The 16,716-nt window shown below is 31.6% G+C and overlaps 3 protein-coding genes across 3 annotated transcripts; 2 read left to right on the top strand and 1 right to left on the bottom strand.

The window, feature by feature from the left end:
• The first annotated feature begins 937 nt into the window (after positions 1-937).
• On the top strand, positions 938-2,782 carry K444DRAFT_660606 (pyoverdine/dityrosine biosynthesis protein). The gene is made up of 3 exons (XM_024886486.1): positions 938-1,709; positions 1,789-2,180; positions 2,266-2,782. The coding sequence occupies exons 1-3, from the start codon at positions 1,391-1,393 to the stop codon at positions 2,695-2,697; spliced, it is 1,143 nt and encodes a 380-aa protein (XP_024741171.1). The 5' UTR covers positions 938-1,390; the 3' UTR covers positions 2,698-2,782.
• Positions 2,783-3,340: 558 nt separating this feature from the next.
• On the bottom strand, positions 3,341-4,865 carry K444DRAFT_641036 (pyoverdine/dityrosine biosynthesis protein; the record flags this gene model as incomplete). Its single annotated transcript, XM_024884557.1, has 4 exons — positions 3,341-3,811; positions 3,884-4,272; positions 4,334-4,707; positions 4,789-4,865. 4 exons carry the CDS (start codon positions 4,863-4,865, stop codon positions 3,341-3,343), a joined length of 1,311 nt encoding a protein of 436 aa, XP_024741170.1.
• A 7,789-nt stretch (positions 4,866-12,654) lies between these two features.
• K444DRAFT_521416 (uncharacterized protein) lies at positions 12,655-12,900 on the top strand (the record flags this gene model as incomplete). Its single annotated transcript, XM_024874127.1, has 1 exon — positions 12,655-12,900. One exon carries the CDS (start codon positions 12,655-12,657, stop codon positions 12,898-12,900), a length of 246 nt encoding a protein of 81 aa, XP_024741169.1.
• Between the last annotated feature and the right edge of the window lie 3,816 nt (positions 12,901-16,716).

The following is a 16,716-nucleotide window of genomic DNA, read 5'->3' as shown; positions in this document are numbered from 1 at the left end:
TTTAACTAGAATAATGGCTTTGCCCCTAAGTAACCGAATCTTAGGCAAGTATAGCTTAATCCTTCCTAATCTGTAAGTACTAACTGATTAGTATCGGTTTACTAGTAACGCATGGCACCGTTACATAGTCGTGGAAGTGCTATTTGCGTAAGGTTAGTAAAGTTATTATTCAGAAGTAGGGATCGCAGTATCGTGGTATTAATATGCAATCCCTAAATCTGCTAAGCCTAAAGGGGTCTAGTCTACTGGTCGAGTCACTAATGGGACGCGAGGTCACATGACCATGTCCCGTATCCCATGTCCCATTGCCCATGTCCTATTGCCCATGTCCCATGTCCCGTGTCCCGTGACTACGCACGTGACTCCCAGAGGAATAGCTGTACCAACAAATATCTTTATTTATATATAATTTACTAAAATATAATCTTATTAATAAGGTTAGAAACTATTAATATAGAAATACGAAAGCTAATGGGAATATTAGTTGTATAAAAATTAAAGTCTAAAACTCGAGGATTTTAGTGGGACACGGGTGTGCATTGACCTTGGATCTCGCTTACGCATGGTTCCAGACCTCCACCCTCTAGATATACGAAGGCCGACGGCATTAAAAATCGACCATATTCGCTAGTGCAAGGAACACCAAAATACCTTAGTTTTGAAAATTGTGCGTTACAACGCCACCACATTCGTATGCTTTAGTTCAAGCTTGATAGGATAGAAAAGAGGCTCAAGTGTCCTTCATTTGTATTTTGGTGACTTTAAAATTATAGGGACGTTTTTCGTGAATTTTTGAATGGGGGGAATGATTTTCAAGGCTCTCGCTTAGCAATTTAGACGATTTTTAATGCCGTCGGCCTTCGTAGTCCAGAAATTGGGTTCGGTCTCAGTTGAGTGACGATCTCGACGACTATCGACCTTCCATGCTTGGATGCCCCTCAAGTCAAGGACCTCACTTCATCGACTCCAAGCGACCGTGGTCCAAAATGCCTCAAATCTCCGACATGGGTTCGTTAAACCGCCCTTGGATAAGCTTCGCTATACTCGTACTGTTCAACATTGCAAAAAAATGATAGTGAAAATGATGCCAAGACTTTGTAACGCCGAACATCGAACTCATTCAAGGCCGAACGTTGGTATAATTGGCCGGTCGTGGCCGATTCCGAAGATCCACCAAGCAGGCAGCATGTGCATCCCGGCGAGCCAGACAACCTACTCCTGGGGTTATGACCACCCATCACCAGTGGGGCAACCGTGGGGTAGGCTATAATAGGTGTATTTATTTATCCCAGGAGAGAGGTATAAAAATGCGCCCCGTGCCTCGCCAGAAGTCTATCCTCGTACTGTCACGCATATTTGTCTGGGCTGCCCCGACCCCTTGTCAACGATTATGGACATGAACGGAATACTCGCTATCTTCCGGCGCTTTTCCCAATTTGAGGGTCAAGCAACGTCCGACGCTCTACCGGCATATGAAACGACCGCCGCTACGAGGGTTAGGGAGTTTCACGCCTCCAAGCAGCCATTGTCGATGCTTTTGCCAGCATTTCCATGGAAGAACCCAAACACGGAAAAGACGCTGAGCTCAGACCCTGACTTTGGCGAGGAACTGGCCATGGCCAGGCTGAACCATATGTGCGAAGAGCTGTCTATAGTTTATCCCTTTGGTGCCGAGGTTACGCTTGTGGCTGATGGCCCCGTGTACAATGGTACGTGATATCCAACGTGACTACTATTACCTACCCTGTCACCCATGAATTTTAAGCTGACCCAAAGAGGCAATTCCAGATCTTCTGGCAATTCCAGATGCAGATTTCTACGATTATGGAATCAAGCTCCGTCGCATGGCAGCGAACGAGGGCTTCACGCACGTAAAGTTTACCCGCCTGCTTGATGTGCTTCGTCTAGGCAATGGCGACGCCCTATCCAAGACAGAATATACTTCCAAGGCAGAACTATGCCGGCGCGAGATGGAGGGTAGGTTTCTCGGCGCAAATTTCGACCTCGATAGCCAAGTTGCGGCTGAAAGGGATACCACTCTGACATACCAAAAGTATGTCAAGTCGGCTCGTGAAGACCTCAAGTGGGGTCAGGCGATAGACCCAGCCATAAAAGCTGACCCTGAACGTTACGAAGCCGAGGCTCAGAAGATCGCAGAGCGTATGACCAAGAGGCTCCTGGTAAGGACACACACAATCCACAAAAAACAAAAACAAAAAACACTACAAGCATGTCTGCGGTCCACTACTGATACCACCAAAATAGGCTTACGAAGGAGCGCTCGCATATCGCTTTCCTAACTATATACGGCTCTCTATACATAGGTCGACTGGTAAACCGAAAATATCTGTACCGCTGATCCCTCAGCCACAAGGGTTCCCTCTCACCCCTTGGCACTCCTGTGTTGTGGTGGCAGCCTCAGGGGAGTACAGAACCGGCAACGCAAAAGACTTTCGCAACCTGGATAAGTATGAGGTCATTAAGAAAGATGGCGTTCCCTACTTCCTACGTGAGAGGCACCCAGATTTTGACTGGCCAAGCCACGTCAAGCTTTACCACAAGTATGGGGGTCAGGCTGTGCTGGTAAATGAATCAAATGACAAGGAGAAGAAGCAGCTGGATGGAGATTTGAAACTTAAACTGGCCAATGTAGCACTTCGTCTAGGAGGAGTAGAGGTCCGTGGATTTGCTACTTGAGATTTGCATCGCATTACTAGTTTTTCGGCGAAAATGTCTCGTCCTCTTCGTGCATGTAGCAAAATTCAAAAGCAGACATACCGACATGTTTTACTGAGCCGACCGAACTGTAATGGTACCCGCCCTGCGAGCGGCGAGCCGACCCCGAATCTTGCGAAAGGGTTGACCTGCCATCGCAAGAGGGCGCGCGGTATATTATTCATGACCAACCGTGTTAAGCATAGTGATGGTGCACCTTGTCATTATCACAAGGCGAGAGAGCCCGGTCCTCTCATGTCTTCTGACTAGGCGGATAAGATACCATCATCCACTGTGGACAAAGAGGTCTATGGCCCCGGTGATCATACTACCGTCAGTGGCCTGCAAGTACTTCGGCGTGACTGGGGAGTTCCTGTACTCCTTGAAGTTCCATTTAACTGTTCACCCTCCTTTTGACCGTTTCACGAATCATCCACAAGAAAGAAGAATAAACCGCCGATAGCCGAGAGAGGGCAAATTGATCACATACAACCATATGCGCGAGGGGAATCTGGGCAAGTTCTTATTTTTGTGGGGTGATGAGTTTGAGCATATGGAACACTATAGCAGTCGGAGAGGGTTAGATAATATTTGAAGTTGTGCTATTGAAATTTGAAACAACTGCCTATTCTAAGCCTTTATTTCCCTGTGGTTTTCTACTCCCAAATATTTGCATAAATCCTCGCAACTCAACCTTGCCCTGGGCTATGGCTAGCGAAGCCAGCTTCAGCTTGTCAGACTTAGACAGTAAGACTTTACATTGTTCGTCACCCCTAATATTGTGGATTACTAATCCACCCCCGTATAGATGCTCAAACTCTACCTTGGCGTCCCAATTCCACAAGGCGGAACGCTCTCGGTAGTGGTAGGGGCGGCCGTGCTTAAAGACCTTGTCGTGTGTTGCATTCAGTACTCCCACGTGTGCTGTCTTGAAGTTTCCTTGGGTATCCACGGCTACTGCGCAGTGCCACGGGGTCATTGAGAAGGAGTCTGTCTGTGGAATTAGCGGCATGGATATCTTCGTTTGTCCGGTCGATGGGTGGATCGAAAGTCGTACATGCTCAGGGCATTTTTCCATAATCAAATTCGCAAACGCCTTGAATAATTTTGTATTAGCAAGGGGTCTCGGTCTAGTATAAAGTAAGGTTTGAAGGACGATATAATTTACCACGCCGCGGGCAATCATGGCTTTAGCTGACTCGTGTACCATAGCCTTATATTTCTTGCCACTGGTCATGGGGTCTCGAATAGCACCGTATGCAAGATCCTTCTTCAAGAACTTTGCATATCCATCGTAGGTCATCTTGTAGTCAGGGTTATTCTTAATGCAGGCGTTGGGGTCAAAATTAGGATCCCCATAGCGCTCCATCAGCTCTTTTCGGCTTGGGCCAATAAGACTGATGAACTTCTCCTGGGTAATGGTTGAATGGTTGTAAATCTCTAGTAGATTCATGATGCGAATGAAATCGATGCATTTGTCGTAGCCTTTCTCGTTGACCATCTGACGCAGCGTTGTGGCGTACTCCCAAAGGTTCTTGTCCGTAACTCCTGTGAGATCTAGTTGAAAGCCATAAGCATTCATCACATGCACATATCGTATTCGTGTATGGATTCTTACCGTTATAGCAAGCACCATCAGTCGCGATGAGCACCATTGCACCAGGTGGATAGATCTTCTTGATTCTGGAGCAGAGATCATTTAGACGGTCCAGAGCAAGCTCCTCGCCCAAGTCGGGCATTGTTCCCAAGACCTTGTCGACGCGGTTGATGCTCTTGGCTGGGAAAGCCGGGAGAACCATGGGTACTGTGTGCCCTGCGGTAACATGGCGACGAACCCGAGGGGAGAACACATCTCTCTCTAGAAACACATCGTTGCCTTGTTGTTGAAGGCTGAACGTTTCTAGGATATCCATGATACGTGCAACAGTTTGGTCCAGTTTTGGATTATCTGCGGCAAAACTCTCGTCGAGGGAGGCAGCATTAATAGAATCACTGCTTTCGCCACTTTCAAGATCCTGCAGCGAAACAAGATCTCCATCTGTGTAGTCACTATTTGAAGACTTCCAGGCGGACTGATCTGGAGTGCAGGAGCCATGCTTCAACGGAGATGCCTTGTCGGCTGGGACTTGGGAAACCTGTAGTACAGGCATCTTGATATTGACGGCAGGTGGGCTCTCCTAGTCAAGGCAAAGCAATGGGGGAAAGGGGCCGCCTGGGGGGAATGCTTTTCAAATGAAGGACAAGATAATTGTTAAGAGTTCGTTTGGCCAGACACTTGCCCCTTTTCCGGTACGGGGGCGATAATTATATTACGTGCCCTATCTTGTCATTTGTTTACGGGGCAGGTAAAGGGCATTTAATCCTTTCCAAGGGCACTAATGTCGGATGTATTTAGGTGACAGGTCATGTGTCTGATCACGTGGGAGGCTAACCAGCCTGTACTAGCATATATATAACGAGAGCTTCCCCTTCAACGGATTCTACAGAGTAATCAATTATACTTTAACTGCTCCGGGCTCTAAGGAGGTGAGCTATAATTAAGGTTTAAAAGAAAATTGGCTTAACAGGGATCTTTGATACTTCCCCCTCCATAGTGTCTCTCGGCTTTAGCTCCGTGGCATTGCCATTTTGGAAGGCGAGATTTTGCGTTCTGCACCCCTCAGGTGCTCCAATGCTCGATTCCGTTCTATCCTACTTACAAAGCCCGAAAGGAATACAAAGCGTAATATAAATGCAATAAAAATAAAAATATAGAAATTATTAATATTAAAGCTTATTATCAAGTTAAATAAAAAAGATTTAATTAATTATTTTTCAAATTAAAGTATATAACTAGTAATAAAAGCAGAAAGAAAGAAATGACTTAATATTAAATATATAATAATATATATAAAGTAACTTATTTTTTTGAATTATTATATAACTATTATTTAAAATTAAGTAGCTCTTTTATTATAGACTAATACATATAATAAGCAATTAATTAAAAGCTATAATAAAACTTCATTTTTAATATTTTAATTTAATTTTAATTTCAAATTAAATTATAAGCTATTTTCGATTATTTATTAAATTCATTATAAAATATTTCAGAACTTATTTTAATATAAATAATATATATATTAATTTTGAATTTTAAAATTTTTTTAAAAGAAATACCCATTTTAGCTAAATAATTATTAAAATATAAAATTCAAGAAATAATTAATCTTTTAATTTTTATTATACTTTTATTTAATTAATTTAAATAGTATTATTTTATATTTTATATAGGTTTAATTACTTATTAAATTTTATTTATAATATATAATTCTTATAATAATAGTAATTAAACTTATTATTTTATTTAAAGAATTATAAAATATTATATATATTAATTGCTTTTAAGTTCATTTCCTTTTTTAATATAATAGAAATATTAAATAAAAAGTAATATAAAATTATACTATATAAATAAGACGTAAAATTAAAGAATTAAGATTAGTTAATTTTTAAAATAGAGAAGAAAAAAGAGTAATATATTAGCAAATTACAAATTATAAATATTTAAAAGTTATATAACTAGAAAATAAAATTCTAATTATATTATTAGTAATTATAAATAGAGTTATTAAGATTAAAATATAAAGAAAACAGATTATATAAAGTAAGCCTAATTAATAATATTTTAAAGTTTTAAATACTTCTCTAATTAACCTTTTCTAATTAATTACTTCTTAAAAATACTTAGGAAATATAAGTTTATATTAAAAGATATCTTATTTAAGTAATAAACTCTAATTCTTCTAGTATTATTACTTTCATTTTCTTTATTTATTTTAATACTAAGATTTATTTTTAATTTTATATAAAGATTTTTTAAATTATTATAATTATATATTATACTAAGGTTTTTATTAAATAAGGCCCTTATAAGAAATTAGTTTAACTTATTTAGTAAAGCCTTATATCGGACTATTAGTAGGGAAGGAGGTTGCACGCGATTATTTCTTATACTAGAGAAGTATTAATTTTGGGGATCGGGGAAATTCCGAAAAAATTTCACGTGAAGAATACTAATTAACTTGCTTCATCTCCCCTACTAAAAGCATTCAACCTCAGATCATCCTTCATCCGTTTGTTTCTTAATAGAGCACAACCGCCCAATCTTCTCTACAGCTCACTATAGCATTATCGACTAACTAAGCTCGAATCTGTGCTGAGGAACCAAAGCTAGCGAGTATACTTCTTTGCGCCCTTCTCATATGTAACTAGTCCCTAGTCTATCGCTTTAGTTCATATGGTTCTTGATACTATTGCTGGACTTAATCAGCTAGGCACAGAAACGCTTTCTGCGAAGGTTCAACCGCGCAGGCTTTGCTGGATAAAGTTTTCTCAGTTAGGTCAGTCCTCCATTTTCCTTTTATCCCAATATCTTCTAAATATCTATACAGATCAGTATCTTAATTTTGTAGAAGTACAGACCGCTCCAGGTATGGTCGTTGCCGACAGGGGGACCAGAGAACTCCAGCTTCACAGGCGCCCCTTCTCACCAATCCCTCCGTGTGTGGCCATTGATCATAGAACAGGGTCGCCATCGAGGAGGGCAGCTATTACGATCAAGGAACCTAAAGTCATGATTCGTAACTCATCCGACTCCCTGCTGGCGACATTTGCAGTCCCTTCCGCACCCCGATCTCCTGCTGTCTCAACTGGGCCCATAACGGTACTGAGCTCATCCCTCCTCTCCCACCTAAGTGCCGCTGAGTTAGTAGATCCCCTGCCACAGTTTTGCCTTGGCTAGAGGTAACTTGGTGCAGGCAGAGTCGAACCAGAATCTTGTACTAATCATCAGCTTACGAGGAATTCGAGATGCGCGTACGCTCTAAATCATCTCCTAGAGATTTTATATGTTAATAACTGGGACCTGAACGGGCCTGCTGAGAAGCAGAGACGACCGAGCCTTTTACATAAACAAAAACATCTTTTGGAAAGCGACTAATGACTCTATCAACTTGTATGGGGTTCAGCAATGTCCTCCTCGGCAGAGCTAATCACATGGCATCGAGCCCTTGCAACGAGATCTGTTCCCCCCGTTCGTCAATACGAGCGATTGATTAATCGGGAGCCCGATTGATCATTAGGGAAGGGGGGATGCCGATTCGGGCTGCACAGTGGGACCCGATTAGTCAATTGAGTGCCCGATTGATCAATCGCATAATATTGGGGTTTGGGGTTAAAGGGGCTGAGGGAGCTGAGCGAGCTGAAACCTCTTACCCACTAGTTCGTACTAAATATATCTTCAATTCTAAGTTTTTAACCTCGCTTAAGCCTTACCCTTTATGCTAATATAGATTTCTTATAATTAATACTAAGTATATTCCCAAGCCTAATTTTCTTACTTCGCTATACCTCACTTGTTTGTATTATACTTTATAGCCTTATATAGTATATTTAATTTATTCTAGGTACTAAAAGAGGTAATAATAGAAGTAAAAACACTTCTTCAGGGCTCCTAAATATATACGGGGCCTTTGCTATCTTATTACCTATATATAGTTCATAATATTAATACTAATTTATTAAGTACAATTACTAATTTTTTATATCTCTTATTAAATTAGCTTACTTTTAATATATCTCTTTTAATTCGCTTATTTCTAATCTCATATATACTTTATTAGTATATTTATAGGCAAGTAAAGCAAAATTTTAATATTATTACTTTAAAATAATATTCCCCGAGTATTAATTAAGGTATTAATTACAAGGGTTAGAGATATTAATTAGTGGTATTAATTAGAGGCTAAACTAGTTACTAATTTAAAGTAAAGGTACTAAGGCAGAAATATTAAACTTTGGCTTTTTCTTTAATTTAATTTTAATTTATAAGGAATTAATAAAATTTAATACTTATTATATTTCCTTGTAATACTAATTAAAGGCTATTTAATTATATACTTTTTCTAAAATTTGAATTAGTAATAAATCTTTAAATTAAAGAAATTAAAAATTTCATATTATATAACTTAAATTTAAGTTTAAAAAATCCTAGAAATTTGGCAAATAAGTTCCTAAAACCAAATATAAAAGCCTTATAAGCTTATAGTTTTTGAGGCTTATAAGGCTTAAAAACTAAAATTTAATTAATTAATATATAAATTCTTTTAAATTAAAATACTATTTTAAAAAATTCTTTTATTATAAGTTAAAAAGTATATAATTATAATATAAGAGTTATAATATAGTAAATAATAGCTTATATATATATTAATGAATCTAATATAAATTTTTTAAAGAACTTATATAATTAATTATAAGTTATTAATATTTTTATTTTAATTTATATCTCTAATTAATATCTTAGAAAAAAGGGCATTATTTTATATATTTTTATTCTTCTAATATCTAGTTTTTGTCCTCTTTTATTACTCTAAAGCCTATTAATAATCGAATTATTAAAAAAAAGGTTATATAAAATAAAAGATTTTATAAAAAGAATAATAAAAAGATTTTTATTATTAGAAAACATATAAATAAAAATAATAGTAATAAAACCTTAATATTTTAGTAAAAGAAATTAATTATAATTTAATTCAATTAGTTTAAAAAGCTAATAAAACAAATTAAAACTTATAATTCTTATAGTACTAAAACTTTAATTTTTTATAATTTTATAAATTTATATATTATATTTAATTTTTAAGATATTTTAAATAAGTAATTATTTAAATTTCTATTAATTTATTTATTCTTTATTAAATTCTTTATAAATTCTATAAATTTTTATATAAGTAATTAAATCTAATATTCTATTAAATAAAAAATAAAAATAAAAATATATAAGCTTTAAAATATATTTAAAGCTCTTTTTCTTATATATTAAGCTTATTAAAGCTCTTGTTACTTTTATAATTATTACTTTTATAATATATATAAATATAAAGAATTAAAAGTTATAAAAGTTATATTTAAAACTTTAAAAAAGTAAAAGTAATATCAAACTTTTAAATAAGAAACTAATATTAAAAAAAGAACTTTATAATTTTATAAATAAGACTTTTTTATTAAAAGAAATTTAATTTATCTAAATTTTATTATTTTTTAAAAAATATAAGTTATTTATAAGTTTATAAATATTTTATTATATAAGAAATAAAAAATAAAGAAAATATTATATATAAAAATAATATTAAAAATTAAATAATTAAATAAATATAAAACTATTAAAAGAGCTAAATTAATTATATTAATTAATTACTAATTTCAATTTCAATATTTCTTTTATATTTAATTAAAAAGAACTTTAAATATATATTAACTTTATATAAGTATTAATTTTATTATATTAATTACTATTAATTTAATTTCTTAAATTCATATAATAAGTTATATTATAAAGAATTTATTTAAAATAATAATAATATATAAAAGTAAATTACTTATATATATTTTATATATATTTTATATTAAATAATATTATTAATAAACTAATTAAAACTTATATAATATATTATTTTATTAGTATTTATATTAATTTCCTTTGAATTTATAAATTAATCCTTTCTTATTTTAATAATACTTTAAATAATTAAAAGTAATTAATAAATATATTAATAATAAATAAGCTATTTCTAAAAATATAACTTTAAATTATAATTAATAAATCTTGTAATATAAATTATTTATATTAAATCCTTAAAATCTAATAGTTTAATTTATTATAATTTACTAAAACTTATAATAAGAAATATTAATTACTAAATTATTATTTTTTATATAAATTTATAAATTATATTTTTTTTAAAATTAAAATTTTATATTTATTTATTTTTATATTATTTCTAATTATATTTAAATTAAATAAAACTTACTTCTTTATTATACTTTTAATTTTATTAAAATTATAATAAAATAATAAATAATATATTTTTGAAAACTATTTAATTTATATTATATAATAAAATAATATATATATATATATGAGGCTTTATTCTATTTAGCTAGTTTTAAATAGAATTTAATAAATTATCTTTTATTATATATATTAGTATCTAATAATAATAATAATAATAATAATAATAAATCTTTATTAATTATTTATTATAAGTTTTATATTAGCTTATAATATAGTTTAGATTAAGTTCTTATCTATTAATACTATAATTATATTATTCGAATATATATTAATATTAAGCCGGTTTCTAGTAGATATTATTAATAAAAACCTCAAATTCATAAAGTTTATTAGTTTAGAAACTCGAATAGTAATTAAAGTAATTTTATATAATTATTCGAAAAGAAAATATATTCCCGAGTTATAATTTAGTTATTTTAATAAATTTTAATTACCTCTCGAATTAGAATACTTTTTAATAAAGTAGTTTAATAGTAAATATATTTTTAATATAGCTTTATAATAATTTATTATTATAATAAAACTATTTATTATTTCTCTGTCTAATATAAGTAATTTATAAAGCTAGTAATAGATTTCTAAGAATAGTATTATAAAGAAAATTATAAGAAAAGGCATTTCTTCTAGTTTTAATAAATGTATTATTATATAAATACAAATTCTAATAATCTGGAAAATATTAGAAATAGAAATAATAATAATAGTCTTATATTAAATATATAAGAAAATATTATCTAATTAATTATATAGATTATATAGGCCTTAAATATAAAATAGAATAATAATAATAATAATATATATTTCGGAAATAGAAATAGAAATATATAATATAATTCTAATAAAGATTTTATAAACCTGAAATAGTAAATATAAAATATTAGCTTTTTTAATTTAATACTTAATAAATTATATAAAAAAAATAATTATATTATAATAAAAATAAAAATATATTAGTAAAATATTTATATATTTATAAATTAAATTAGAAATAATAATATAAGTTTATAAATAGTTATAATTAAATAGAATTTATTCTTTTATTTTTATAATAAAATCTTAATATAATTATTAATAGTTATATAATATAATTATATAATATAGAAATAACTAGAAATAATAGAATATAAATAATAATTATATAAGTAATTCGACTAATAATTAGTTTTTATTAGGCTTAATAAATTTAGGAATTATATATTAATATTATAATATTATAATTCTTACTTTTAGAAAATAACTACTTTATTAACTTATATAAATAGTATTCTATAACTATCCTCTTTTATATTATTCTATATTCGGACTACTCTAAGTAATTGGCTCTCGGAGCTCCTTAAAAAAAACTTTCATATAATAAATACTAAAATCTCCCTATTTTAGGGAATTATATATCAGAACGTAATTATATCCAAATCCTTAATACTTAGCTAGGGATTAGAGAGAAGAAGCTTAAGTATCTTTCTTTATATTTAAGTAGTTCTGGAATATAAGAGGCTTTTATTATGATTTTTTAAAGCTTAGGAGAGATTTCTTAAGGCTCTTGCTAGCTTCAAATATACTAAAAAGAAACCTGGCCTTATATTACTTTTCTCTCCTTTTTCTTTTTATTACTCTTTCTTTTACTTTCTTTTAATAATAAATAATTCCAAGACCTACTTATTATATACTAGATACTTGCCACTTTTAGCCTTTTCTTACGGGCCTATAGGTACTATCCGTAAAACCTATATGGCCTATATAGTCCGTATTTCTCTTCTTTATCCTTAATTCCTTTAACTAGTTTCTAGGAGCAGTAATATACCCGAACTACTAATTAGTACCCTGCCTTATAAGAACTTAATCCAAATATTCTCCCTATCTCCCGGCAATAATAACGGTCGGTTACGGACGTCTCTATAGACAAGCCAGCCCTGTAGCGCCAGTAACGGATCCATTAATTATCCGTTACGGCCCCAGTTTATATTATAAAAGATCCTCTTACTAATTCACCTATTATACGGCCTCCTGCCTTCCTTTCCCGCTTCCGGCCAGCTCCTATATATATGACTGGTCTGCTTACAAATTACTATATAGCTTATAAAGCCTTCTATTTTGGCTATATAAATAATTACTTTAAGGCCTATTATAAGAAAGATAATATAATACTTCCTCTAATCCGCAAGCCTTCTTTATACCTCTCTTACCTCTTTACGGGCAATAATCTGCTTTACCGAATCTTCCGGGTAAATATCCGAATATATAATTATACTTTTGCTTTTATATTAGTTAAGTATAAAAAGGATATATGAATTGATTTCTCCTATAGAATCCAGTATTTTTAGATCTATAGTAAGCTTTTCTACTTCTAAGGCCTGCTATAGCCCGCTTTATATACCGAATCCTCCTTTATATAGCTTTTCTTTTATAATCCGCTCTTTATAACTAATATATAGGCTACTAACTTTCCTTATTTAGATTATATAGTTCTTTTATAGCTTACGGATATACTTACGGATTATAATCCGTTTATTACGGTTTATAAAACAGCCTATAAATGTCTTATAAGCCAGTAAACCGATTTCCGGATCTTATTTAATTCGCAAATATACTTAATTCTCGAATTAGATACTAATTATTATTATAAGAATCTCCTAATAAGTAATAAGGTTATAGCCCTTATCCCGGACAAGTATACAGATATAAGCTACTATAATCTGGTATTTATAGTCTATAAAGTAGGCTATAAGTATCCGTAAATATATATAGTTAATATTATATATATAATATATATATTATTTTACTATATCTTACTCTTCCTATATAGTAACCCGGGCTAGTACTATGATTTATAATTATAGGACTATAATAGAACCTATTAGTAAATACGGCTCAAATAGCAGGTCTTTTACTAGTACTATCTCTATATCCGTCTAGCCTTTTTCCTGTTTTTTTATACTAGCTACCTCTTTTAGTAGTATATTATTAATATATATATTACCTATAAGACTATCTCGCTTGACTGGCTCCGCTTATACTAGTAGAATATTTATACGAATATCTATACGGGACTTATAAATACTTTAATTCGTAAGAACATCTATATAAATAATATTAGCTATTACTTTATTTTTTTATTAAGCTTTATAGGTAATAATTACTTTATATAATAGCTCTTTTAAGACTTAATAGCTATTATATAGTACTTTAGTAAACCAAGCTTCTTTATTACCTTTATAACTAACCTATACTAGCCTGAGATTATAGATTACCTCTTAAACGGATAGTAAGTAATTAATTATCCGGATCTCTTCTACTAGGTCTTTATCCTAAAGATAAAAGAGCTCCTTATAGACCTTAAGAATTATCTTTTCGGATAGTATACGGGCCATATCTATATAATTAAATACTAGAAGTATAGCCTTTTATATATATATCTACTCTTATTTCTTAAAAGAAATACTATTTTCTTAATTCCTGATTTAGTTAATAAGATTATTTATACCAAGCTTCTAGACCTGTTATAGGATTCTATAAGTAAACTTATAGCTATAATTACTAGCCAGATATCTTACGGGCCATATAGTCTTAATAATAATTCGAAAGCCCCGTATATAGTCTATAAGATACCTATAGCCCTGCTTATATACCAGAAGAGGTTCTCTAAAGCATTTGCGGCTATAATAATTATTTATAAGAATAGGTATCTCGAATACTAGTACTAGAATAATAGCCGTATATTTACGGTTTATAAACCAGGCTTTCTAGACCAGAAAATCATTTATAATAACTACTAGATTATTTCATATAACCTATATTTCCTCTAGAAGTTCCATTTATATATTAATATCGAGGTTTATATATTTATATAAGTAATTAAGTATATCTATAAGTATATTTATAAAGAAACAGACTATATAACTATTATTATTTCGGGAATAAATAATAAGATTACCTAGTATCTCCAGGCTCGATATATAGACTCTATAAAGGCTTTCTAGTACCTATTCAAATACCTAATATACCAGGAATTCCTTCCGGTTTAATATTTTATAATTTACTTTCTTAAGTAATATATAATCTATTTTATAACTAACCTCTTACCCGAATAGATTATAGACCGGACTACAAATACCCGCTCGACCTTAATAGTCTTTTTTAAATATAATATAATATATAAGAACGGATACTAGTATCTATATTACAAGTTCCTATAGTACTTTATATAAATTACTAAGATCCGAATATAGAAATACTATAAGTAAGGATATAATATCGGCCGTATTTACTACTATAGCCCAGTTTCGGGTAAGCGGTTCTATTTATAGCTCTTACTAATGGTTATATACGGTCTATAGTCCTTTAATAAGCTCTACTTAGTTAAGGGCATTCGTTATCCTATATACTATACTGCCTATATTATTTGCGGCTTAGTAAAAAATAATTAGGAATAGTTCTAGTATTTTAATGAGACTATTTTATTAATAACCGGCTATGGTTTATAGATATTCTTTCTTATAGATATCTACTAGTAGCTAATTATGGATATATAAGTAATCTGGAACCGGTATAAGAAGTATTTCTATAATAACTTGGCCTATAAACTCGCCTATAATCTATTAATTAATTTCCCACTATTTTTAGTTAATTCTTACTATAATTATAGCCTTTTCTTACTTAATCTCGGCCTTATAGATCTCTAGTAAATACTTATAGATATTATCCTGCCTAAAAATACCTTTAACTAGATTATAAGCTACTATACGGCTAATTTATAGGTTAATTATACCCGTAAGATATTACTAGTAACTATAATATAAGCCTAGCTAAATATAAACTAGTATTCTTGCTTCCAGATAATTATAATAGTAATTACAGACGATTTATAGACGGCTCACTTCTATTTATAGGGCCCGGGCGGGACCGGTAAGACATTTCTCTATAAGACCCTCTACTACTATTACTATAGCTAAGATAAGGTAATCCTATATATGGTATTAATAGGTATTACGGCTCTCTTTCTCCCGGACGGATATATATTTCACTCCTAGTTCCGGATCCCACTTGAGTTTAATAAGTTATTTATAAGTATGATTACTAAGATAAGCCGGCTCAGAGCACTCTTATAATCTATAGACCTGATTATCTGGAACAAGGTACCTATATAGTATAAGTACTACTTTAAGGTAGTATACCGGCTAATAGTTAATTTACGGTCGGTTATAGATAATATTTTCTTTAGAGGAATACCTGTAATTCTTAGGGGAAACTTTACTCAGATCTTACTAGTAGTCCTATATAGTTTACAGGCTAATATAATACGGGCCTACCTATAGCAAATATAGATCTGGCTATAGCTCTATTAGTTATTATTACGGATTAATATACGGGTCTATAATAACTCGTCTAAACAGGATTTTATAGACTGGATTAGTTATCTGCTATATAATCCGTCCTTAAATAAACAGATTATACTCCTACCTTTTATTCTATATACCCAGTCAGTTACGGACCTAATTAATTATATTTACCTATAAGAATAATTCTTGCAGGCCTTATATAACTACCGGGCCTTTAGTAGATAGGTAATCCTATTAACCCTGAATAATACGGTCCGTAAGCTTAACTAAATAATCCTGGATATATTTCCTAGCCAGGAACGGATATATTTTATAGTAGATTCGGCTAATATAAATGAGGCGGATCCTGAAATTACAGAATTATCTCTAGAGATCTTATAAAGTATCTATTTACCGGATCTACCTCTTTCCAAGCTATAATTCAAGATCGGTATATCCGTAATACTTTTATAGAATCTCTATCTATAGGAAGGGCTTTATAACAGGTTACAGATATTAATTTATAGCTTTGGAAGGTTTTCGATTTATATACGGCTACTAGATAGCGACTTTAACGGCTAATTATAGACAATTCTATAGATCAAGCTCTAGTTAACGGATTAGTAACTGTCTTTTATACTCTCCCGTAAGCAGTTTCTACTTACTTTATCCTTTATAATAACTATTAATAAGTTATAGGGCCAGTTATTTGAGGTAATAGGAGTAAATTTATAGTTACCGGTCTTTTCTTATAGCCAGTTCTATATAGCAGCCTTACGGGTAACCTTA

Source organism: Hyaloscypha bicolor (genome assembly GCF_002865645.1).
Source record: "Hyaloscypha bicolor E unplaced genomic scaffold K444scaffold_39, whole genome shotgun sequence".
In the NCBI taxonomy this organism is placed as follows: Eukaryota; Fungi; Ascomycota; class Leotiomycetes; order Helotiales; family Hyaloscyphaceae; genus Hyaloscypha; species Hyaloscypha bicolor.
Note: the sequence above shows the minus strand (reverse complement) of the source record. Positions and strands in the feature narration are given on the sequence as shown.